Genomic DNA, 27,065 nt, shown 5'->3' on the forward strand with positions numbered 1-27,065 from the left:
GACAGAATGTGGCAAGCTGCACTCCTTTTCTAACTTCTAGCCTGTCTATCTATGGGTAACAGGGCTGGTATGTTCTGCTCAACCCGCTCTGTTTTCCACCACAAAACACAGTAGAACCAGCTCACCTGCTTTTACATAAAAAGTAGAACCAGCTCACCTGCTTTTACATAAAGAGTAGAACCAGCTCACCTGCTTTTACATAAAGAGTAGAACCAGCTCACCTGCTTTTACATAAAGAGTAGAACCAGAACACCTGCTTTTACACAAAGAGTAGAACCAGAACACCTGCTTTTACACAAAGAGTAGAACCAGAACACCTGCTTTTACATAAAGAGTAGAACCAGCTCACCTGCTTTTACATAAAGAGTAGAACCAGAACACCTGCTTTTACATAAAGAGTAGAACCAGCTCACCTGCTTTTACATAAAGAGTAGAACCAGCTCACCTGCTTTTACATAAAGAGTAGAACCAGCTCACCTGCTTTTACATAAAGAGTAGAACCAGAACACCTGCTTTTACATAAAGAGTAGAACCAGAACACCTGCTTTTACACAAAGAGTAGAACCAGAACACCTGCTTTTACACAAAGAGTAGAACCAGAACACCTGCTTTTACATAAAGAGTAGAACCAGCTCACCTGCTTTTACATAAAGAGTAGAACCAGAACACCTGCTTTTACATAAAGAGTAGAACCAGCTCACCTGCTTTTACATAAAGAGTAGAACCAGCTCACCTGCTTTTACATAAAGAGTAGAACCAGCTCACCTGCTTTTACATAAAGAGTAGAACCAGAACACCTGCTTTTACATAAAGAGTAGAACCAGAACACCTGCTTTTACATAAAGAGTAGAACCAGAACACCTGCTTTTACATAAAGAGTAGAACCAGCTCACCTGCTTTTACATAAAGAGTAGAACCAGAACCTGCTGTTACATAAAGAGTAGAACCAGAACACCTGCTTTTACATAAAGAGTAGAACCAGAACCTGCTTTTACATAAAGAGTAGAACCAGCTCACCTGCTTTTACATAAAGAGTAGAACCAGCTCACCTGCTTTTACATAAAGAGTAGAACCAGCTCACCTGCTTTTACATAAAGAGTAGAACCAGAACACCTGCTTTTACATAAAGAGTAGAACCAGAACACCTGCTTTTACATAAAGAGTAGAACCAGAACACCTGCTTTTACATAAAGAGTAGAACCAGCTCACCTGCTTTTACATAAAGAGTAGAACCAGCTCACCTGCTTTTACATAAAGAGTAGAACCAGAACACCTGCTTTTACACAAAGAGTAGAACCAGAACACCTGCTTTTACATAAAGAGTAGAACCAGAACACCTGCTTTTACATAAAGAGTAGAACCAGCTCACCTGCTTTTACATAAAGAGTAGAACCAGCTCACCTGCTTTTACATAAAGAGTAGAACCAGCTCACCTGCTTTTACATAAAGAGTAGAACCAGAACCTGCTGTTACATAAAGAGTAGAACCAGAACAACTGCTTTTACATAAAGAGTAGAACCAGAACACCTGCTGTTACATAAAGAGTAGAACCAGAACCTGCTGTTACATAAAGAGTAGAACACCTGCTGTTACATAAAGAGTAGAACCAGAACCTGCTGTTACACAGAGTAGAACCAGAACCTGCTGTTACATACAGAGTAGAACCAGAACCTGCTGTTACATAAAGAGTAGAACCAGAACACCTGCTGTTACATAAAGAGTAGAACCAGAACACCTGCTGTTACATAAAGAGTAGAACCAGAACCTGCTGTTACATAAAGAGTAGAACCAGAACCTGCTGTTAATCTATGATTTGACTATTAGATGTTCAACGTTTCTTTTGAGAAAATGTTTTTAAAGGGAATAGTTTCACTGTATTGAAACGAAAGTTCAGTTCACGTAGGAGGTTTGACCTTAAAATAAGTGACAGATTAATCACTAATCATATGAAATATATAATGTACCCGAAATGACTGTCAAAAGCAACAACATAACTAGGGCTTTAAAATGATGATGAAACATGGAGAAATGTTGGAGTCAAGAGCCTTTTAAAATCTTCCTAGAATGTGACAAGGGGTTGCTGAATGCTGACTTATTGAGTTCTCCATGTGGTCTATATTAAAGGGCACTTCTTTTAATATAACAGGGTTTAATTCAATATTGGTGCAGAATTTCTACTTAAGATATCAAAGGAATGCAGAAGGCACTCTTTGTGGAACGACCTATGGGCTAATAAGATTATTTTTGTGTTTGTGGTAAAAGGATAATGTTAATTAGTAATGTAATATACTCAAATCTCCCAGAAAAATCCACCCTTACTCCTAAATGATCTGCCTGCTCCTAACCTCACCTATAATGTCCTTCCTTGGAGGGAATCTGAAGGGCACGATGCATAGTGGCACTGGTAACTGTGGAGTTTGACACCACACACACTGGCACCTGCCAGTCACCTGGGAACACCTACTGGATGAAAGGGTTATAAGAGGAAGGTCATTACATTGCTGTTACTGAATGAAAAAATCTAAACAGGATCCAATTGGGATGACCCAACTCTGACGTCACCCCATTGAAGTTTACATTTAAAATGGTTGAGGTAAGGGTAAGGTTAGGGTAAGGGTTAAGGTTTGGGGTAGAGTTTAGGGTAGGGACATCCAAAGGATACCGGATCACTAACCGTTTCTGAATTTACATTGTGGATTTTTGTACTTTATTCCAACAAGTAAAATAATCAAGGGTTTCTTATTACCATTTTCCATTGAAATATGCAAAAGAGAAAATAGTAGAAAGATGCATAATAAAAAAAAACAATTACACTAGAAGAATATTAGGTTATAAAACGTGAATCTTTAAAGCGCATGGAAAAGAGATTATATCCCAGTTTCTTGTGGTTTCTTGAAAGATTGCGCCCTCTTGTGGTCAGAAAGGTACATAGCAAGGTGTAATATAATTTCTCCATCTTCCGCCATTTCTTACGCAACATCCGGTTGTGCAGCAGCCATTTTGTCTGTTCATGCAAGTCCACCCCTCACGTTCAAGAACTGCGTTCCCACTTCGAAATTACCCGAAATATTGTATTTATATCGCTTTATTTATACTATGTAGTACTTTAAAACGGATTTAAAAATCCGTTTAATATTAAAAGTTCGAAGAGGATATTTTCTTCGAAATAAATATCGTAATTTGTGTTGTGCGCACGGATAATTAAGGTTATGTCGTGCGAGGAAAGCTACTTAGCCATCAGACGTTATCTGTCCGACGAGCGGGAGCCGTACGCACCGGGGACCCATGGCAATACTAAAAGAAAGATACGTAAAGCAGCCGCTTGCTATGTCGTGCGGAATGGCACACTGTACTACCAGAGAAGGCAGAAGGGCCTGGATGAATTCACCGAGTTGGAAGTGGTGTTGCAGGCAGGACGGAGGAAGGAACTTATCGACGAGTCACACATTGTAGCCGGAGGAGAGCACCTCAACCAGCATCACACTTGGGAATCAATTTCTCAGAAGTATTGGTGGAGAGGTAAAATAGCATAAAACTGCTAAAATTAACTGGCAACAATTTATTTTATTTTATCTGGGCCTGAGAACATGCGTAAAACAAAACACCAGTTGACAGTCTTCCCTAACAGTTTATCTAAGGCTTGCTAGATAGCTAACCAGTGTTTGATTGGTCAATGCAGGGCATGCTTGTCAACACGCCACTCCTCAATATTCAAATGTAATGCCAATCTCTCCACATTCATGCTCAACATCTTTCAAAAACAGAAGTTAGTCCTTAAATGAATCACATTTTTTATTAATGTGATGAGAGCCGTACTAATGCACCATAATAATGAATGTCAAATCAAATGTTATTTGTCACATACACATGGTTAGCAGATGTTAATGCGAGTGTAGCGAAATGCTTCTAGTTCTGACAATGCAGTAATAACCAACGAGTAATCTAACTAACAATTCCACAACTACTGTCTTATACACACAAGTGTAAAGGGATAAAGAATATGTACATAAATATATATGGTACAGAACGATGGTACAGATGGTATGGTCAAGATGCAGTAGATGGTATCGAGTACAGTATATACATATGAGATGAGTATGTAAACAAAGTGGCATAGTTTAAAGTCGCTAGTGATACATGTATTACATAAAGATGATATAGGGTACAGTATATACATATGAGATGAGTAATGCAGGGTATGTAAACATTATATTAAGTGGCATTGTTTAAAGTGGCTAGTGATACATTTTTTACATTAATTTCCATCATTAAAGTGGTTGGAGTTTAGTCCGTATGTTTGGCAGCAGCCACTCAATGTTAGTGGTGGCTGTTTAACAGTCTGATAGCCTTGAGATAGAAGCTGTTTTTCAGTCTCTCGGTCCCTGTTTTGATGCACCTGTACTGACCTCGCCTTCTGGATGATAGCGGGGTGAACAGGCAGTGGCTCGGGTGGTTGTTGTCCTTGATGATCTTTATGGTCTTCCTGTGTTGTAGGTGTCCCGGAGGGTAGGTGTCCTGCCCCCGGTGATGCGTGGTGCAGACCTCACTACCCTCTGGAGTAGAGGTCGACCGATTAATCGGAATGGCCGATTTGAATTAGGACCGATTTCAAGTTTTCATAACAATCGGAAATCGGTATTTTTGGGCACCGGTTTGCCGATAAAAAAAAATATATATATATATGTTTATGTTTTTTTTTATACCTTTATTTAACTTGGCAAGTCAGTTAAGAACACATTCTTATTTTCAATGACGGCCTAGGAACGGTGCCTCGTTCAGGGGCAGAACGAAAGATTTTCACCTTGTCAGCTCGGGGGATCCAATCATGCAACCTTACAGTTAACTAGTCCAACGCAATAACGACCTGCCTCTCTCTCGTTGCACTCCACAAGGAGACCGCCTGTTACGCGAATGCAGTAAGCCAAGGTAAGTTGCTAGCTAGCATTAAACTTATCTTCTAAAAAACAATCAATTATAATCACTAGTTAACTACACATGGTTGATGATATTACTAGATATTATCTAGCATGTCCTGCTAAACATGAATTCAAACAGCACTTTAGTGCGTTTTGCCAGTAGCTCTTCGTTGTGCGTCAAGCATTGTGCTGTTTATGATTTCAAGCCTATCAACTCCCAAGATGAGGCTGGTATAACCGAAGTGAAATGGCTGGCTAGTTAGCGTGCGCTAATAGCGTTTCAAACGTCACTCGCTCTGAGCCTTCTAGTAGTTGTTCCCCTTGCTCTGCATAGGTAACGCTGCTTCGATGGAGGCTGTTGTCGTTGTGTTGCTGGTTCGAGCCCAGGGAGGAGCGAGGAGAGGGACGGAAGCTATACTGTTAAACTGGCAAAACTAAAGTGCCTATAAGAACATCCAATAGTCAAAGGTTAATGAAATACAAATGGTATAGAGGGAAAAAGTCCTATAATTCCTTTAACAACTACAACCTAAAACTTCTTACCTGGGAATATTGAAGACTCATGTTAAAAGGAACCACCAGCTTTCATATGTTCTCATGTTCTGAGCCAGGAACTTAAATGTTAGCTTTCTTACATGGCACATATTGCACTTTTACTTTCTTCTCCAACACTTTGTTTTTGCATTATTTAAACCAAATTGAACATGTTTCATTATTTACTTGAGGCTAAATTGATTTTATTGATCTATTATATTAAGTTAAAACAAGTGTTCATTCAGTATTGTTGTAATTGTCATTATTACAAATAAATAAATAAAATGTCAGATTAATCGGTATCGGCGTTGAAAAATCGTAATCGGTCGACCTCTACTCTGGAGAGCCTTACTGTTGTGGGCGGGGCAGTTGCCGTACCAGGCGGTGATACAGCCAGACAGGATGCTCTCGATTGTGCATCTGTAGAAGTTTGTGAGTGCTTTTGGTGACAAGCTATATTTCTTCAGTCTCCTGAGGTTGAAGAGGCGCTGCTGCACCTTCTTCATGACGCTGTCTGTGTGGGTGGACCATTTCAGTTTGTCCGTGATGTGTACGCCGAGGAACTTAACTTACTACCCTCTCCACTACTGTCCCGTCGATGTGGATAGGGGGGTGTACCCTCTGCTGTTTCCTGAAGTCCACGATCATATCCTTTGTTTTGTTGACGTTGAGTGTGAGGTTATCTTCCTGACACCACACTCCGAGGGCCCTCACCTCCTCCCTGTAGGCCGTCTCGTCGTTGTTGGTAATCAAGCCTACCACTGTAGTGTCGTCCGCAAACTTGATGATTGAGTTGGAGTCGTGCATGGCCACGCAGTCGTGGGTGAACAGAGAGTACAGGAGAGGGCTCAGAACGCACCCTTGTGGGGCCCCGGTGTTGAGGATCAGCGGGGTGGAGATGTTGTTACCTACCTTCACCACCTGGGGGCGGCCCGTCAGGAAGTCCAGTACCCAGTTGCACAGGGCGGGGTCGAGACCAGGGTCTCGAGCTTGATGACGAGTTTGGAGGGTACTATGGTGTTGAATGCTGAGCTGTAGTCGATGAACAGCATTCTCACATAGGTATTCCTCTTGTCCAGATGGGTTAGGGCAGTGTGCAGTGTTGTTGAGATTGCGTTGTCTATTGACCTATTGGGGCGGTAAGCAAATTGGAGTGGGTCTAGGGTGTCAGGTAGGGTGGAGGTGATATGATCCTTGACTAGTCTCTCAAAGTATTTCATGATGATGGAAGTGAGTGCTACGGGGTCTAGCAACTGCAGCTAGTGTGTATATGCACACTGTTCATTGGTAATACATTTTGCAATGTGTTTTAACCCTGTGTATCTATCAGGTATCCTGAAGCAGGTGAAGGACTACATGAGACAATGTAGTCAGTGTCAGAACAGACAGGACCGGAGGGGGCTATCGGAGGAGGATACCGGACCTAGGCTGGTCGGCCGACCAGGGAGACGCAGGAGGGTCACAACCCCAGCCAGCGAGGAGGAGGAGGAAGAGGAGGAGGAGGGAGACGACGAGATGGACTTTGTGACTTCCGTTCATCACAAGACCCGGAGCCCCAAAACAGTAGCCAAACACGAACTGGTCTTTGTAAGTGTTGCTGAATTTGTAGCCTTATCACTTCAATGTCATATATTTTCTTCAGTCATCTATTGTCAATTAACAAGAAACATTAATGAACTAAGTAGGTTAGTGCATGTTAACATAACATAACTGAGGAGGCTAGTGCATGTTAACATAACATAACTGAGGAGGCTAGTGCATGTTAACATAACATAACTGAGGAGGCTAGTGCATGTTAACATAACATAACTGAGGAGGCTAGTGCATGTTAACATAACATAACTGAGGAGGCTAGTGCATGTTAACATAACATAACTGAGGAGGCTAGTGCATGTTAACATAACATAACTGAGGAGGCTAGTGCATGTTAACATAACATAACTGAGGAGGCTAGTGCATGTTAACATAACATAACTGAGGAGGCTAGTGCATGTTAACATAACATAACTGAGGAGGCTAGTGCATGTTAACATAACATAACTGAGGAGGCTAGTGCATGTTAACATAACATAACTGAGGAGGCTAGTGCATGTTAACATAACATAACTGAGGAGGCTAGTGCATGTTAACATAACATAACTGAGGAGGCTAGTGCATGTTAACATAACATAACTGAGGAGGCTAGTGCATGTTAACATAACATAACTGAGGAGGCTAGTGCATGTTAACATAACATAACTGAGGAGGCTAGTGCATGTTAACATAACATAACTGAGGAGGCTAGTGCATGTTAACATAACTGAACTGAGGAGGCTAGTGCATGTTAACATAACTGAACTGAGGAGGCTAGTGCATGTTAACATAACTGAACTGAGGAGGCTAGTGCATGTTAACATAACTGAACTGAGGAGGCTAGTGCATGTTAACATAACTGAACTGAGGAGGCTAGTGCATGTTAACATAACTGAACTGAGGAGGCTAGTGCATGTTAACATAACTGAACTGAGGAGGCTAGTGCATGTTAACATAACTGAACTGAGGAGGCTAGTGCATGTTAACATAACTGAACTGAGGAGGCTAGTGCATGTTAACATAACTGAACTGAGGAGGCTAGTGCATGTTAACATAACTGAACTGAGGAGGCTAGTGCATGTTAACATAACTGAACTGAGGAGGCTAGTGCATGTTAACATAACTGAACTGAGGAGGCTAGTGCATGTTAACATAACATAACTGAACTGAGGAGGCTAGTGCATGTTAACATAACATAACTGAACTGAGGAGGCTAGTGCATGTTAACATAACTGAACTGAGGAGGCTAGTGCATGTTAACATAACTGAACTGAGGAGGCTAGTGCATGTTAACATAACATAACATAACTGAGGAGGCTAGTGCATGTTAACATAACATAACTGAACTGAGGAGGCTAGTGCATGTTAACATAACATAACTGAACTGAGGAGGCTAGTGCATGTTAACATAACATAACTGAACTGAGGAGCCTAGTGCATGTTAACATAACTGAACTGAGGAGCCTAGTGCATGTTAACATAACTGAACTGAGGAGCCTAGTGCATGTTAACATAACTGAACTGAGGAGGCTAGTGCATGTTAACATAACTGAACTGAGGAGCCTAGTGCATGTTAACATAACTGAACTGAGGAGGCTAGTGCATGTTAACATAACTGAACTGAGGAGGCTAGTGCATGTTAACATAACATAACTGAGGAGGCTAGTGCATGTTAACATAACATAACTGAGGAGGCTAGTGCATGTTAACATAACATAACTGAGGAGGCTAGTGCATGTTAACATAACATAACTGAGGAGGCTAGTGCATGTTAACATAACTGAACTGAGGAGGTTTTATTTTTCAGTGATCCAATACGTAATATAGTATACTTATAATTTGGTTTTAATCCAGAGAGGTTAGCAGAAGTATCTAGATCCTCTATGAGGCCGTGGAGAGATTCTAATTGTGGATTTAAAAGAGAACATGAATGATCAGCGTACAATGATACCTTATTTTTTAAGCCACGTATTTCTAATCCCTTGATATTAGTGTTTGATCTAATTTTAACAGCTGACATTTCAATGGCAATAATAAATAGATATGTCGATAGTGGACAACCTTGTTTTGCTCCTCTAGACAGTTTAAAACTTTCTGAGATGTAGCCATTTATTATTTTACACCTAGGGTTACTATACATAACTTTAACCCATTTTATAAGAGGTTCTCCAAAATTTAGATTTTCTAGGCATTTATATATAAATGCCTTTTCAAAATCAGCTATGAAAACCAGGCCTGGTGTCGCCGATATTTCATAGTATTCTATCGTTTCCAGTACTTGTCTTATATTATCTCTAATGTATCGTCCATGTAAAAAAAAAACTGTCTGCTTAGGATGAATAATATCTGACAATACTTTTTTAATTCCATGCGCAAAGCATTTAGCCAGAATCTTTGCATCACAATACTGAAGTGTAAGAGGCCCCCATTTTTTTTAAATGGACTGGATCTTTATATATACACCACTTGGGTCCTGTTTCAGTAATGATGATATCAGACCTCCTTGTTGAGTGTCTGATAATCTACCATTTATATAGGACTGGTTAAAACATGCTAATAATGGTCCTCTGAGAATGTCAGAAAAAGGTTTTGTATAATTCCACTGGTATGCCATCCAGTCCTGGAGTTTTCCCTGGCCTTGCCATCCAGTCCTGGAGTTTTCCCAGCCTTAAAGGCTTTAATCAGGTGGACAGTAAGACGAGACAGTTGTATTGTGTTGCAGGTGGACAGTAGTCATGACTTCCTGTGTTATCTATCCAGGTGGACAGTAGTCATGACTTCCTGTGACTTCCTGTGTTATCTATCCAGGTGGACGGTAGTCATGACTTCCTGTGTTATCTATCCAGGTGGACGGTAGTCATGACTTCCTGTGTTATCTAGCCAGGTGGACAGTAGTCATGACTTCCTGTGTTATCTATCCAGGTGGACGGTAGTCATGACTTCCTGTGACTTCCTGTGTTATCTATCCAGGTGGACAGTAGTCATGACTTCCTGTGTTATCTATCCAGGTGGACGGTAGTCATGACTTCCTGTGTTATCTATCCAGGTGGACAGTAGTCATGACTTCCTGTGACTTCCTGTGTTATCTATCCAGGTGGACGGTAGTCATGACTTCCTGTGTTATCTATCCAGGTGGACGGTAGTCATGACTTCCTGTGTTATCTATCCAGGTGGACAGTAGTCATGACTTCCTGTGTTATCTATCCAGGTGGACAGTAAGGGAGTGGTGAAGCAGTACCTTCCCAGACACGGTCAGACGATGCTGGACAAGCTGAACCAGCAGCGCCTCAACAACCAGTTCTGTGACATCACGCTGCTGATCGAGGGGGAGGAGCACAGGGCCCACAAGGCTGTGCTGGCCGCCTGCAGCGACTACTTTAATGAGCTGTTTATAGAGAAGGGAGCTGTGTCCAGTCACGAAGCGGTGGTCGACCTCTCAGGTAAGACATGCATTCAAAGGTAGACTATGTATACAAGAGTTTGTGGACACCCCTTCAAGTGAGTTGATTTGGCTATTTCAGCCACATGTATAAAATCGAGCACACAGCCATGCCATCTCCGTTGGCAGTAGAATGGCCCGTACGGAAGAGCTCAGTGACTTTCAACGTGGCACCGTCATAGGATGTCACCTTTCCAACAAGTCAGTTTGTCAAATGTCTCCCCTGCTAGAGCTGTCCCCGGTAAGATCGCCGCTATTGGCCTCTTTAGCAGTGGAAAAGTGGAAACGCGTTCTCTGCAGCGATGAATCACGCTTCACCATCTGGCAGTCCGACGGACGAATCTGTGTTTGGTGGATGCCAGGAGAACGCTACCTGCTCCAATGCATAGTGCCAACTGTAAAGTTTGGTGGAGGAGGAATAATGGTCTGGGGCTGTTTACCATGGTTTGAACTTGGCCTCTTACTTCCAGTGAAGGGAAATCTTAGCACCACAGCATACAATGACATTCTAGAATATTCTGTGCTTCCAACTTTGTGGCAACAGTTTGGGGAAGGCCCGTTCCTGTTTCAGCATGACAATGCCCCTGTGCACAAAGCGAGGTCCATACAGAAATGGTTTGTCGAGATCAATGTGGAAGAACTTGACTGGCCTACTCAGAGCCCTGATCTCAACCCCATCGAACGCCTTTGGGATGAATTGGAACACCGACCGACCATGAGCCAGGCCAAATCGCCCAACATCAGTGCCTGACCTCACTAATGCTCTTGTGGCTGAATGGAAGCAAGCCCCTGCAGCAATGTTCCAACATCTAGTGGAAAGCCTTCCCAGAAGAGTGGAGGCTGTTATAGCAGCAATGTTCCAACATCTAGTGGAAAGCCTTCCCAGAAGAGTGGAGGCTGTTATAGCAGCAATGTTCCAACATCTAGTGGAAAGCCTTCCCAGAAGAGTGGAGGCTGTTATAGCAGCAATGTTCCAACATCTAGTGGAAAGCCTTCCCAGAAGAGTGGAGGCTGTTATAGCAGCAATGTTCCAACATCTAGTGGAAAGCCTTCCCAGGAGAGAGGAGGCTGTTATAGCAGCAATGGGGGAACCAACTCCTTATTAATGCCCATGATTTTGGAATGAGATGTTAGACGAGCAGATGTCCACATCCTCTTGGTCATGTGGTGTACACACACAGAACAAAAATCTAAATGCAACATGCAACCATTTCAAAGACTTTACAGAGTTGCAGCTCATATGAGGAAATCAGTCAATTGAAATAAATAAATTAGGCTCTATGAATTAGACATGACCGGGAATACAGATATGCATCTGTTGGTCACAGATACCTTATAATTTTTTTTTAAAGTAAATTAATTACTTAATCATACAATGTGATTTTCTGGATTTTTGTTTTAGATTCCGTCTCTCACAGTTGAAGTGTACCTATGATAAAAATTACAGACCTCTACATGCTTTGTAAGTAGGAAAACCTGCAAAATTGGCAGTGTATCAAATACATGTGTGTCCACAGGCTTCTGGTCATGTAGTGTACTTATCGTGTATACGTTTTAGTAAGTGATCCCTGTGGAGCTTGAACCCACAACTTTGGTGTTGATAGCACTATACTCTTGCTAAACACCGCAGGACCACATGGGGTCAGACACCAGGAGGACAGCAGTACATCATTTAGCATGGGGACAGATGGGGTCAGACACCAGGAGGACAGCAGTACATCATTTAGCATGGGGTCAGATGGGGACAGACACCAGGAGGGCAGCAGTACATCATTTAGCATGGGGACAGATGGGGTCAGACACCAGGAGGGCAGCAGTAAGTCATTTAGCATGGGTTCAGACACCAGGAGGGCAGCAGTACATCATTTAGCATGGGGACAGATGGGGTCAGACACCAGGAGGGCAGCAGTAAGTCATTTAGCATGGGGTCAGACACCAGGAGGGCAGCAGTACATCATTTAGCATGGGGTCAGATGGGGTCAGACACCAGGAGGGCAGCAGTAAGTCATTTAGAGGAACATCTTGTCTCTCTCTCCCCCCTCAGGTTCCAGCAAGGTCAGTTTCCTCCCCCTGCTAGAGTTTGCATACACCTCCAACCTCTGCTTCAACTTCTGTGTGATGGCCGACGTTGCCACGCTGGCCCGACACCTTCTGATGGCCGAGGTCCTTCAGATCTGTGAGTCCGTCCACAAGCAGGTAGAGGAGCAGAAGCTGATGGTCTACCAGCAAGGAGACATCCACACGGTGGTGTCCAGCCAGCCGGCACCCCAACAGGCCCCGAATGAAGACCCTGGGGCCTACATTATGACTATCGGCAGCGACGGCCATGCTGTGGTGACTCATACTGGGCTAGCTGGAGCAGGGGAGGACCTGGACTCCCTGGCTGTCATGGCAAACACAGCAGAGTCCTTCAGAGGGGATCTGACGTCTGTAGTCAACCAGGCTCTGGGAGGTGAACCAGGGGAGACTATGACCGTGGTTGGGGAGGCAGGGTCAGAGACGGTGACTCTAGTCACCCACAGTAGCCAGGCCCGGGTAGGCGAGTCGGTCACCCTCTTCTCCCCTACTGGAGAGACCGAGACCATGACGGTCGTGACCCACAGCGGCCAGGCTGGAGCCAGTGAGTCCCTGGCTGTGGTGTCAGCCTGTCTGGCCCTGGAGCAGCAGCCGCAAGACGGGGAAGAGGGAGAGGGGGCCTCCCCCTCCATGGAGCCAGGGGCCTTCCTCATCAGTGTGGACCCAGGGAATGTTGCCCCTACAGAGGTGGTCCATCTGGCTGTAGTGACACTAACACCACAGGAGAATGCGTCAACAACATCATCATCATCAGCGTCCCAGAAGGCAGAGTCAGCGTCCCAGGCCTCCCCCAAGCATCCCCCTGCTCCACAACTCCCCAAAAGGAAGAGAGGGCGTCCTGCCAAAGTCAAGCAGGAAGTTGTGGAGGAGCCTCCTGTTGACGAGGATTTGCCAGAGCCAGTTTCTCCCTCTGCAGAGGAGATCCAGGAAGAGGGGACCCATGACCCCTATAAGAGACGCCTACGGCAGCGTTCCGTGGGGGAGGGAGGGTACGTCAGACTACACATGGGGCTGGAGAAGGACCCAGCACCCCCACAGCTCCCCAACACCCCCAAGGTAGACTACAACACCAACATAATCAGAGTCGCCATGAAAAAACTATTTTCCTCCTTTCTGATTTTCTCTCTTTTTGCTTATTTCTGACACTGAATGAAGTTGAAGTCAGAGTTTACACTTAGGTTGGAGTCATTAAAACTAGTTTTTCAACCTCTCCACAAATTTCTTGTTAGGACATCTACTTGGAGCATGACGCAAGTCATTTTTCCAACAATTGTTTACAGACAGATTATTTCACTTATAATTCACTGTATCACAATTCCTGTGGGTCAGAAGTTTACATACACTAAGTTGACTGTGCCTTTAAACAGCTTGGAAAATTCCAGAAAACGATGTCATGGCTTTAGAAGCTTCTGATAGGCTAATTGACTTCATTTGAGTCAATTGGAGGCGTACCTGTGGATGTATTTCAAGGCCTACCTTCAAACTCAGTGCCTCTTTGCTTGACATCATGGGAAAATATGAATAAATCAGCCAAGAGCTCAGAAAAAAATGGTAGACCTCCACAAGTCTGGTTCATCCTTGGGAGCAATTTCCAAACACCTGAAGGCACCATGTTCATCTGTACAAACAATAGTACGCAAGTATAAACACCATGGGACCATGCAGCCGTCATACCGCTCAGGAAGAAGACGCGTTCTGTCTCCTAGAGATGAACGTACTTTGGTGCGAAAAGTGCAAATCAATCCCAGAACAACAGCAAAGGACCTTGTGAAGATGCTGGAGGAAACGGGTACAAAAGTATCAATATCCACAGTAAAACAAGTCATATATCGACATAAAGGCCGCTCAGAAAGGAAGAAGCCACTGCTCCGAAACCGCCATAAAAAAGTCAGACTACGGTTTGCAAGCCGAAGAACACCATCCAAACCGTGAAGCACGGGGGTGGCAGCATCATGTTGTGGGGGTGCTTTGCTGCAGGAGGGACTGGTGCACTTCACAAAATAGATGGCATCATGAGGCAGGAAAATGATGTGGAAATATTGAAGCAACATCTCAAGACATCAGTCAGGAAGTTAAAGCTTGGTCGCAAATGGGTCTTCCAAATGGACAATGACCCCAAGCATACTTCCAAAGTTGTGGCACAATGTCTTAAGGACAACAAAGTCAAGGTATTGGAGTGGTCATCACAAAGCCCTGACCTCAATCCTATAGAAAATTTGTGGGCAGAACTGAAAAAGTGTGTGTGAGCAAGGAGGTCTACAAACCTGACTCAGTTACACCAGCTCTGTCAGGAGGAATGGGCCAAAATTCACCCAACTTATTGTGGGAAGCTTGTGGAAGGCTACCAGAAACGTTTGACCCAAGTTAAACAATTTAAATGCGATGCTACCAAATGTATGTAAACTTCTGACCCACTGGGAATGTGACGAAAGAAATAAAAGCTGAAATAAATAATTCTCTCTACTATTATTCTTAAAATAAAGTGGTGATCCTAACTGACCTAAAACAGGGAATTTTTACTATGATTAAATGTCAGGAATTGTAAAAAGGAGTTTAAATGTATTTGGCTAAGGTGTAGGTAAACTTCCGACTTCAACTGTATCATATCTTCAACCAAAACTTAATATTAGACAAAGCAACCTAAGTTTACAAATAACATATTCATGTATTTAATTAACCAATTTATGCAGCACTCAATTCTCCCCTGTTTGACAAAATCATTGTCCCTTAATATGTAAAAATAGACAATCAGAAAGGGGACCAATACTGGTTCACGACACTGTAGATGAATTAGGATTTTAAATTAGTCTTGCAGAGCAGACTTTGATCTGTGTGTTTGAGAGAGCGGTTTCACCCAACTGTTCTGTATCTCTCCCCCTGAATCTCACCCCAACACCCCCAAGAAGAGAGGCGGAGGCGCCAAGAGACCAGTTAAAGTGATGGAGACTGTTGTCCAGACGGACATGGAGGAGATCCTGTCAGTGGAGGGCGTGGCAGACGGAGCTGAGCTGATCACAGAGCAGGCTGTGGGGGAGTGGCCAGAGCATGGCCCCGCCCATCCAGATGGAGGGAGTGAGGTGGAGGGAGAACACGTCTGTTCAGAGTGTGGACTGTCGTTTCAACGACGCTACGCTCTCATCATGCACACGCTCAAACACGAGAAGACCAGGCGATTCAAGTGTAGTGTACGTAGCAACAACACTGTTCTCTAGGTGTAGTAGTGTACGTAGCAACAACACTGTTCTCTAGGTGTAGTAGTGTACGTAGCAACAACACTGTTCTCTAGGTGTAGTAGTGTACGTAGCAACAACACTGTTCTCCAGATGTAGTAGTGTACGTAGCAACAACACTGTTCTCCAGATGTAGTAGTGTACGTAGCAACAACACTGTCCTATAGGTGTAGTAGTGTACATAGCAACAACACTGTCCTATAGGTGTAGTAGTGTACGTAGCAACAACACTGTCCTATAGGTGTAGTAGTGTACGTAGCAACAACACTGTCCTATAGGTGTAGTAGTGTACGTAGCAACAACACTGTCCTATAGGTGTAGTAGTGTACGTAGCAACAACACTGTCCTATAGGTGTAGTAGTGTACGTAGCAACAACACTGTCCTATAGGTGTAGTAGTGTACGTAGCAACAACACTGTCCTATAGGTGTAGTAGTGTACGTAGCAACAACACTGTCCTATAGGTGTAGTAGTGTACGTAGCAACAACACTGTCCTATAGGTGTAGTAGTGTACGTAGCAACAACACTGTTCTCCAGATCAGACACTATATTAGTGGATGCAGCGCTGCCCTGTGCAGGTCTGTTGCCCATCTATATGTCTGTCTCTGAGTCATGTAAAATGACTGGCAGTCATATGGCTTTGATGTTTTTGTGATTTATCAGTGATTTGTTCTCGGTGGGGAGAGATGTTAAAGTTATCCCTCTTTCAAGTTTATTTGCCAAGTGAAATAAATACAAGCCTCGCTCTCTCGCTCTCTGTTTCTCTCTGTCTCTCTCTCTCTCTCTCTCTCTCTCTCTCTCTCTCTCTGGTCTCTAGTTATGTAACAAGGAGTTCCAGTACACGGCCTCTCTGAGGGCCCATCTGACCAGACACAAGCACCAGAAGAGTCAGAGGCCGCCCCTGGTCAGGGTCCCCCAGCCCTACGGCGAGGAGGGCCTCGAGGTGGACGGCAGGACCAAGGGACGCACCAAGAGAGAGTTTGTCTGTGACATCTGTGGAAAGACTCTTCCTAAGCTGTACTCTCTGAGGATTCACATGCTCAACCACACTGGTCAGTCAATCCTCCCCCCCCCAAATCCAGTCTTCTTCTCTTCCGTCCTCCTCTTCCTCATTGTCATTGTTCTAATGATCATTTCCACAGGGGTACGGCCCCACTCCTGCAGGGTCTGTGGGAAGACCTTCGCTCATAAACACAGCCTGAAGATGCACAGAGGTCTACATGACGCTGTTAAACAGTTCCACTGTCTGCTCTGTGACAAGTCCTTCGCTAGTAAGAGAAGTCTGGAGGAACACACCAGTATTCACACAGGTACAACATTATCCTCAGACACCAGTATTCACACAGGTACAACATTATCCTCAGACACCAGTATTCACACAGGTACAACATTATCCTCAGACACCAGTATTCACACAGGTACAACATTATCCTCAGACACCAGTATTCACACGGCTACAACATTATCCTCAGACACCAGTATTCACACGGCTACAACATTATCCTCAGACACCAGTATTCACACAGGTACAACATTATCCTCAGACACCAGTATTCACACGGCTACAACATTATCCTCAGACACCAGTATTCACACAGGTACAACATTATCCTCAGACACCAGTATTCACACAGGTACAACATTATCCTCAGACACCCGTATTCACACAGGTACAACATTATCCTCAGACACCCGTATTCACACAGGTACAACATTATCCTCAGAAACCAGTATTCACACGGGTACAACATTATCCCCAGACACCAGTATTCACATGGCTACAACATTATCCTCCGACACCAGTATTCACACAGGTACAACATTATCCTCCGACACCAGTATTCACACAGGTACAACATTATCCTCAGACATCACACAGGTGTGTCTATACATTACAGTGTACCTTACACAAATGGAGCTGATCAAATCAGAGCCGTTCTGCCAAAAGAAAAGGCCTCCACCATGGTTGCTAGAAAGGACAGTGTTTGGTGTTTTGGTGGAAAACTCTGTCTCGGGCACCTCTCCAGAATCTACCATAGGTGTTATTGGGTTGAGATCTGGTGACTGAGACACACACACACACCCTGTAACCCCCCCCCCCCTTATGCTCCTTTCAGACCCCTCTGTCAAAGTCACTGAGATCTCTTCTTTTGCCCATGGTAGCCTAAACAATGGGCAACTTTTTATACATGACCCTAAGCATGATGGGATGTTCATTGCTTTAATAACAAAGAAACCACAACTGTGTGGAAGCAGCTGCTTTCAATATACTTCTGTATCCCTCATTTACTCAAGTGGTTCCTTTTATTTTGGCAGTTACCTCTAGTTTGATTCAGAAATCTTATGGTCAAATCCCTGTTAAATATCTCATTTAAATATCTCTGTTAAATATCTTCCAGGTGAATAAATATCTCTGTTAAATATCTCTGTTAAATATCCCTGTTAAATATCTCTGTTAAATATCTCTGTTAAATATCTTCCAGGTGAATAAATATCTCTGTTAAATATCTCTGTTAAATATCCCTGTTAAATATCTCTGTTAAATATCTTCCAGGTGAATAAATATCTCTGTTAAATATCTTCCAGGTGAATAAATATCTCTGTTAAATATCTCTGTTAAATATCTCTGTTAAATATCCCTGTTAAATATCCCTGTTAAATATCCCTGTTAAATATCCCTGTTAAATATCCCTGTTAAATATCCCTGTTAAATATCCCTGTTAAATATCCCTGTTAAATATCCCTGTTAAATATCTCTGTTAAATATCCCTGTTAAATGTCTCTGTTAAATGTCTCTGTTAAATATCCCTGTTAAATGTCTCTGTTAAATGTCTTCCAGGTGAATAAATATCTCTGTTAAATGTCTTCCAGGTGAATCTAAGTATCTCTGTACCCAGTGTGGGAGGTCGTTCCACCGAGCCTCTGGTCTGAGTAAACACTTAAAGAGGCACCAGCCCAGACCTGACGTACGAGGATTCCCCTGTAGTCAGTAAGGATCTGCTTCTCTCATAAACACTCTCTGATTCTGTAGCTGTGTGTGCAGTGTTTCCCCTATAATGAGTTATTTAAAAAATGTAAATATTTTAATTATTTTAAGAGATGGTTAAACGTTTTCAGTGTAAACTTATATGACTTAAACTAGATATCAAATATGTAGAAAAGATCATGGAGATGTATATATTTTTAAATAAGATCATGTTTGAGAACTAAAAACACACCAAAATAGAAACTAGACAGTCGGGGAGAATCTAAAATTCCCAAAATGTCGAGGCATCGGGCCTCCATTTTGAGTCACTCGGACAGCATAAGGTAAAATGTATAGAATTGCAGGAAATTAGGTGTAAAACTGCTTTTTAAAATTTTAAATCTTGTGATTTAACCATTTTATTATTGTGATTTTTTTAATTATTTATTTACAATTATTTATTAATTGCAGGAAAATAGATTTTAAAACGGCAACATTTTGTCTCTGTGGCAAAGAGGAGGGCCTCTAAAATGTAGGTTGGAGACAACGCCATTGTCCACTCCCCGTAAACCACTCCCCCCTCCCACGCTAACTTTCCACCGCTGCTGGAAAAAGTCCTAGGGGAAACACTGTGTGTGTGTAATGGATTCATGCACATGTTCTGCTCTACACATCATGACTGTATCCCTCCAGCTGTGATAGAAGTTTCTTTGAGGCCAAAGACCTGCAGCAGCACATGAACAAACACCTGGGACTCAAGCCCTTCCAGTGCCAGGTGGGGAATAGTCATTATGTTGTTGTATTAGATTGTTATTGTGTTATTAGATTTATGTTATTAGATTAGATTATGTGATTAGATTAGATTATGTGATTAGATTATGTGATTAGATTAGATTATGTGATTAGATTAGATTATGTTATTAGATTAGATTATGTTATTAGATTAGATTATGTGATTAGATTAGATTATGTGATTAGATTAGATTATGTGATTAGATTAGATTATGTGATTAGATTAGATTATGTTATTAGATTATGTTATTAGATTAGATTATGTTATTAGATTATGTTATTAGATTAGATTATGTTATTAGATTAGATTATGTTATTAGATTAGATTATGTTATTAGATTAGATTATGTTATTAGATTAGATTATGTTATTAGATTAGATTAGATTATGTTATTAGATTAGATTATGTTATTAGATTAGATTATGTTATTAGATTATGTTATTAGATTAGATTATGTTATTAGATTATGTTATTAGATTAGATTATGTTATTAGATTAGATTATGTTATTAGATTAGATTATGTTATTAGATTAGATTATGTTATTAGATTAGATTGTGTTATTAGATTTGTGTTATTAGATTATGTTATTAGATTAGATTATGTTATTAATTATTGTTAGATTGTGTTATTAGATGTTGTTATTGTTATATTAGGTTCTTCCATGAGGTTCTATCATATCGTGAGGTGCTATTGTTAGATAATGTTCTGTATTGTATCAGATCTGTGGGAAGTCGTACAGCTGGAAGAAGGACTGGTACTCCCATGTCAAGTCCCACAGCGTGGCAGAGCCTTACAGGTGAGTCCCCACCGTCAGCTTTCACCTAGTCTATAGTCGGTCTTCTCTGTCGAATGAGTGAGGCAGCCCAGTTAAAGCCCTTCGACACCTGTTGATGTAAAACGGGTAATTTTTTATAATGCTTCTCTGTCCTGTAGGTGTAACGTCTGTGGTAAGGAGTTCTTTGAGAAGGCTCTGTTCAGGAGACACGTGAAGAAGGCCACGCATGGCAAGAAGGGCAGAGTCAAGCAGAACCTAGAGAGAGAGTGTGAACACTGTGGCAGGAAGTTCACCCAGCTCAGAGAGTACAGACGACACATGAACAACCACCAGGGTGAGAGACACACACACACACACACAAATCCACAATCTGTCATTCTTCAACCTAATGGCAGCCCTGCCACTTGGTTTGCTATAAACCTGAGGGATGGGACTGGAGAAATGTAACCAATCCTGAGATCGAGCCGTCTCTGCTGACGGGTCGGTCAGAGCAGCATCTCTAACCGTCTCTGCTGACGGGTCAATGAGAGCAGCATCTCTAACAGTCTGTGCTGACGGGTCGATGAGAGCAGCATCTCTAACAGTCTATGCTGACGGGTCAATGAGAGCAGCATCTCTAACCGTCTATGCTGACGGGTCAATGAGAGCAGCATCTCTAACCGTCTATGCTGACGGGTCAATGAGAGCAGCATCTCTAACAGATATAAGATGCAAACAACACTGTTCAACTGGGTCTAATTATTGTCTCTGTCTAAAACAGTAAAGTCACTGGTCATATAGAGATGTGTTGATTGGTTGGCTGGAGGAGTATAGAGATGTATTGATTGGGTGACTAGAGGAGTACAACGTAGTGCTGGTCATGTAGAGATGTATTGATTGGGTGACTAGAGGAGTACAACGTAGTGCTGGTCATATAGAGATGTATTGATTGGGTGACTAGAGGAGTACAACGTAGTGCTGGTCATATAGAGATGTTTCCCTGTCTTTTAACACCTGTCCTCTTCTCTCAGGAGTCAAACCCTTTGAGTGTCTGACGTGCGGCGTAGCCTGGGCCGACGCCCGCTCTCTGAAGAGACACGTACGCACCCACACCGGCGAGCGCCCTTACGTGTGCCCCGAGTGCCAGGAGGCCCACATCGATGCCCGCTCCCTACGGAAGCACATGACCAAGTACCACGGCGACCTCCTGCCGGGGAAGATCATGCTGGAGAAAGATACCCTACAGTTTCACAACCAGGGTACTCAGGTGGAACACGCCGTCTCCATCCTGGCGTCCGATCTCCCCCCCGAGCTCCGGCCCGTCCAGCCGCCGCCGGCCGAGGAGATCGAGACGGTGCTGATCACGGAGGAGACGGTGGAGGCGGTAGAGGCAGTTCAGGCCGTACAGGGTGACGGGGTCGCGACCTTGTCAGACCAGAGTATCATGCAGGTGGTGAACTATGTGCTGTCCCAGCAAAGTGTGCTGCCTGGGGGGGTGAAGATGGAGGGAGATGAAGGGCAGGAGGTAACACAGACCATGGAGCAGCAGGAGGTAATACAGACCGTGGAGCAGCAGGAGGTAATACAGACCGTGGAGCAGCAGGAGGTTATACAGACCATGGAGCAGACCGTGGAGCAGCAGGAGGTAATACAGACCATGGAGCAGCAGGAGGTAATACAGACCGTGGAGCAGCAGGAGGTTATACAGACCGTGGAGCAGACCGCGGAGCAGCAGGAGGTAATACAGACCGTGGAGCAGCAGGAGGTTATACAGACCATGGAGCAGCAGGAGGTAATACAGACCATGGAGCAACAGGAGGTTATACAGACCGTGGAGCAGCAGGAGGTTATACAGACCGCGGAGCAGCAGGAGGTTATACAGACCGTGGAGCAGCAGGAGGTAATACAGACCGTGGAGCAGCAGGAGGTAATACAGACCGTGGAGCAGCAGGAGGTAATACAGACCGTGGAGCAGCAGGAGGTTATACAGACCGTGGAGCAGACCGTGGAGCAGCAGGAGGTTATACAGACCGTGGAGCAGCAGGAGGTAATACAGACCGTGGAGCAGCAGGAGGGAGATGGAGCAGCAGGAGGTTATACAGTCTGTTGAGGGATGTGACAGACGGCACCTAGTAGACTGACTCAGTCACGAGGCACATTTTGGTTTTTGCTCTTAACACGACACAGCTATTTAAAATGATTAACTCACCATGGAGCTTTGACCATTTGAATCAGCTGTGTCGTGCTAGGCCAAAAGCTAAACATGCCCCCCCCCCCGCCCCCTTTGTCACTTTGGTAACGGCCATTTCCTGCAATCTAGAGCAACAAAAAAGGCCTTGAATGATAAATAAAGTCTTAAAAAATTACTTGTTTTCTTTATTTTAATGTAATTTAACGTAGTGGCGCTGCTAGTCCACAAGGTGGCACTGCGCCCCCTCTTCCATTCTTTGAGGAGAACCCTGTAGTGTCCCTGAATCAGCTGGTCAGGTCCGGTGACTAGGGCTATGTGGTTACTCTATCCTCTGTAGAGTACATTACTGTCGACCAGGGGCCCATAGGGCTCTGAGTGGGCCGCTATGTATGGGGGGGGGGGTGTAAGGGGCCATTTGAGAGGCACCCTTGGAATGCTAATCATAAGAGAAGTGAGTAGTAGACCTGCTTCCTCGACAGAGATGGGACTGTGTGGAGTAACAAGGGCACCTGGGGGTTCAGTAGGACACAAAGGAAAGTCATCTGTGTTGTTATTGGACAGATTGAGGTCCTGCCTGGCTGTTTTCGTCCTGTTGACCAGGGCCCCTGCTCCGCCTCAACCCAGGGACCATCCTTCTCTCTACAGTGGGACAGAAAGTACCAAGGCAACTGTTATTTTGATGATGTACATTGAATGAACTGAGGTTTTGACTTTTCTGTTCGATCTTGTGTATAATGTGTAAATAACGACGATCATTAAAATATTCAGAATTAATAATCTAGGTTAATTTACTGCATTCATGAAGTTAACCCGATTGTCGAATCTCAGGAGAGATGTTTGTTTCATAGAATTCTAAAAGAATCCAGAATCACTGTTTCCTTCCTCATGTAGTAAACCAGCCTGATCTGCCAGCTCACATTCTGTTTTAGCTCAATCTGGTTTCACAACACTTAGTTTCTTCCTTGTGTTGGTTAGAGCTCTGTTGGGCTTTACAAATGACCTCAACTAACCTGTACCCGTTGACTTGGTACCCGTACCCCTCTATTATATAGCCTCATTATTGTCATGTCATTTTATAACTTTAGTTTATTTGGTAAATATTTGTTTAACTCTTATTTCTTGAACTGCATTGTGGGTTAAAGGCTTGTAAAGTGAGCATTTCACAGTAAGGTCTACACCTGTTGTATTTTGCGCATTTGACAAATCCGATTTGATTTGTGAACCTCCCTTCCCGCTGGCCACAGGTTTTCCTTATGGAGTTGGTGACAGAGCTCTGTTGTGAAACCCCTCTGCCTAAACTGAAACGTTATACTACCTATTGCTCTTTAGGTTCGTCTCTTCTGCTTTTCTCTCAAACACTGAGGACCACATAGTGTACACCGTACTGACGAGAGGTTCCATATGAATGATTTATTCTGCTTTAGATCGTGTATCTTGTTTCGTCATCTGCTCTTTTCTGAAACGTTTGTGTGTTTCTTCCAATTGAGTTGATTTGTTGACACTTATAAACATCATCTATACACAAACTCCCCAACAGCATTTGGTAACTAGGCGGTATTTTATTTTTGGGTTTATAGCAAAATAAAGTACATTGCAATATATTTACAATACATTGTAGAAAAATAAGGAACAGTAGATTAGACGGTACTGGTTTTCTGCTTTCGATGTTCCCGACGACAACAACAACAACAACATACCAGGGTCATGTTTCTCTTAACATATCGATGATGTCCAGTTTTATAGAACTGTGTTTTATGGCAACATTCCTCTGACCGTGTGTATTAGCACAACGACTTGTGAGAGGACCAGATTTATTCATTTTAATGAATAAAAAATAAACTCCTTTACTGTTCTGGCTTTTAACCACAAACTATTCTTAACTTCCTTTTTTGTTGTCCAATATTTACCTTTTTGGGAAAATACTTATCATGTAGCGTTTAGAAAATAACTCTATATAAGTGTGTGTGTGTGTGTGTGTGTGTGTGTGTGTGTGTGTGTGTGTGTGTATATACAATAATCTCAATAGGTTTGGCCATCTATCAAGTTCAACACATAAAAAAAGGTTTAGACAATGTGGTTCCAAAAAACAACAATCCATCAATATTACAACTAGGATCATTTACAATAGAGAAATATAGACCAGAAATGTTCTCAACAGACCTCCCTCCCCTCCCCCCCACACACACACAATCCATAGACTGTACACCGGGTTATAGGTGGCAGAACAAGCAGGCAATGAATGTGTTCCAAATGTCACCCTATTCCCTATATAGTGCACTACCTCTGACCAGGGCTAGCACCCTATTCCCTATATAGTGCACTACCTCTGACCAGGGCTGGCACCCTATTCCCTATATAGTGCACTACCTCTGACCAGGGCTGGCATCCTATTTCCTATATAGTGCACTACCTCTGACCAGGGCTAGCACCCTATTTCCTATATAGTGCACTACCTCTGACCAGGGCTAGCACCATATTCCCTATATAGTGCACTACCTCTGACCAGGGCTAGCACCCTATTTCCTATATAGTGCACTACCTCTGATCAGGGCTGGCACCCTATTCCCTATATAGTGCACTACCTCTGACCAGGGCTGGCACCCTATTCCCTATATATAGTGCACTACCTCTGACCAGGGCCCCCTTGTCGAGTAGTGCGTAGGGTGCCATCTGGGACACGGCAATAGGAGAGGTGAACACCATCACAATCGGGTCACGTTTATTGGTAACCATCACAACATCAAGGGCTATGAGCATATTGAGTTTCTTGTTAGTTTCAGTTACTCGCTAATGATAAACGTAAATACTTCAGGTACCAACGGTTTGTGATAATGCATTATTGTCGTTCACGTAGAAATACATTAGGTACTTATAAACAGGACGGCTAACACTAGGGTTAACATTCCCAGGTTTCCTGGGCATCTCGGAGCGACGAGGGTTTAACACAGGCACAGTAGAAAAGCAGTTTCAGCATGTTATTAACACTTCTCCCTGACAGGAAGTCAAACAATATGTATCTTGGAAGTGTATACAATCAGGTCAAAACAGTGTTGTGAACTAAAAATAACAGGTAACCATAACAGTCCAGTATTGAGCAGCAGAGACTGGGATTCAACCCAACGGGTTGTAAAATAGAGCGGCATAGTACACTTGGACTTTTATAGGTTCTTTAAGGTTGTCACTGGTTACCACAGCCACAAAGTCAAAATGGCTCTATCGTAAAATTCATGAAGTCTTAAGATTAGGCATAATGTCGGCAGTGGGTTTAGGTTTAAAATCAGATTTTAAGAAGATAAATGATAGAAATAGGCAAAGGGTTCACCATAATTATGATTTGTTGGATATGGTAACTAGTGATGACCGTAATTTACCTTTGAGCAGACGTTAATATAGGACTCCATTTTTACAGTATATTTAGCAGTGATTGGTGCAGTACCAGCGTGGCCACTAGATGCCGCCACTCGCCTGTTTAATGTGAGGTTCTTCTAGGTTTACCAAGTGAGTCAACAGCAAGACAGAAAAACTGACATAAATACATGTCTTAACGTCAGGAAAAATCGTGGCTGTCTAGTGTCCTGCTCTATAACGCGCCTTGGATTCAATCTCAGCCAAGAACAACAACAACTCCTAAAAGTTTCCTCTCAAAGTCATGCTTTAACAATGGAATGGATAATGAACACTATAAAATAATGTCAAAGCAAATCACAAAAGCATTTCTTAAGTGCTTTGTCTCAAGAATTTTGATAAAAAATAAAGCATATAGCTGTTTTCTCTCATCTAGCTGGCAGCTAATGAAGGCTTAAAAAAATAATAATAAGTGCATTTTTATTTGCATAATATTTTTGCCATTTAAGGATTATCTGAGCTTAGAACGTTGAAGCAGAGATGTCCTAGTCCTGTACTGTGATAGGAGAGTGGGTTGTATGACATATGAACGGGGACCGAGCCAGGGGCTTCAATCCAAGGTGCACTGCTGAGAAGAGTACTGCACTCTTACTTTTTAAAAGCTAATATATGCTTGAGCTGACATCTACAGCGTTTGTAAAAAAGCGATCTCTGTGAATGTCAGGGAAATGGCCTTTTACAGACCTACTGTTGCAGTGCGCTTTTTTATATTTTTTCCCCGACAACTCGAGAGACACACTCCGGACAGAGTGTCTCTCTCTCTCTCTCTCTCTCTCTCTATTCACCCTCCTCTTTGATGCGCTGTTGCTTGTTGCGTCGGGAGTCCAGGTCGAAGGAGAAGTCGGACCAGTCGTCACGCGGAGGGAAGGAGATGGTCTGGCGCAGGGTGAAGCGCACGGCGTCGATGACCCGCTCGCCGCGGGCCTCGGAGGACCCTACGCTGACGGCGGAGGCCCCGCTGGAGGTACGCAGGATGTGGGGAGGAGGGGAGAACTCCATGCTCTGCCGGTGCTCCATGATGCCCTTCCAGATGACGTGCTGGAACTCCTGCGGGATCTTCAGCCGGGACAGGTCCTGTGGACGGGGATGACATCACACACTGGGGGTTAGTCTCTTTAGTCTTCTCTCTCTCTCTCTCTCTCTCTCTCTCAGGCTAGGCTCAGGCCCCCCAGACAGCACAACAACTCT

General features: G+C 43.4%; 2 protein-coding genes across 10 annotated transcripts in view; one reads left to right on the forward strand and one right to left on the reverse strand.

Annotated features, from left to right (window-relative positions):
- The first annotated feature begins 2,971 nt into the window (after positions 1-2,971).
- Positions 2,972-26,139, forward strand: LOC109883782 (zinc finger and BTB domain-containing protein 11-like). Of its 5 annotated transcripts, none has more exons than XM_031838162.1 (13): positions 2,972-3,519; positions 6,781-7,037; positions 10,231-10,462; positions 12,506-13,593; positions 15,441-15,722; positions 16,585-16,819; positions 16,910-17,077; positions 18,639-18,756; positions 19,426-19,507; positions 20,247-20,323; positions 20,461-20,636; positions 21,313-22,262; positions 22,302-26,139. In XM_031838162.1, the coding sequence occupies exons 1-13, from the start codon at positions 3,210-3,212 to the stop codon at positions 22,389-22,391; spliced, it is 4,065 nt and encodes a 1,354-aa protein (XP_031694022.1). In that variant the 5' UTR covers positions 2,972-3,209; the 3' UTR covers positions 22,392-26,139. The 5 variants fall into 5 exon arrangements, with proteins under 5 accessions (XP_031694022.1, XP_031694023.1, XP_031694024.1 ...); XM_031838163.1 differs by having other exon boundaries at positions 21,313-21,980; positions 22,020-26,139; XM_031838164.1 differs by having other exon boundaries at positions 21,313-21,860; positions 21,954-26,139.
- Positions 24,041-27,065, reverse strand: part of LOC109883783 (tumor protein 63) — a 178,195-nt gene continuing 175,170 nt past the window's right edge. For 3 of the 5 annotated variants that reach the window (XM_031838166.1, XM_031838165.1, XM_031838170.1), the window contains one exon: positions 24,041-26,951. In XM_031838166.1, the coding sequence (XP_031694026.1) occupies positions 26,655-26,951 (297 nt within the window). In that variant the 3' untranslated portion in view covers positions 24,041-26,654. The remainder of the gene's footprint in view (positions 26,952-27,065) is intronic. The other 2 variants (XM_031838169.1, XM_031838168.1) reach the window with 1 other exon arrangement.

Source organism: Oncorhynchus kisutch, linkage group LG13 (assembly GCF_002021735.2).
Source record: "Oncorhynchus kisutch isolate 150728-3 linkage group LG13, Okis_V2, whole genome shotgun sequence".
In the NCBI taxonomy this organism is placed as follows: Eukaryota; Metazoa; Chordata; class Actinopteri; order Salmoniformes; family Salmonidae; genus Oncorhynchus; species Oncorhynchus kisutch.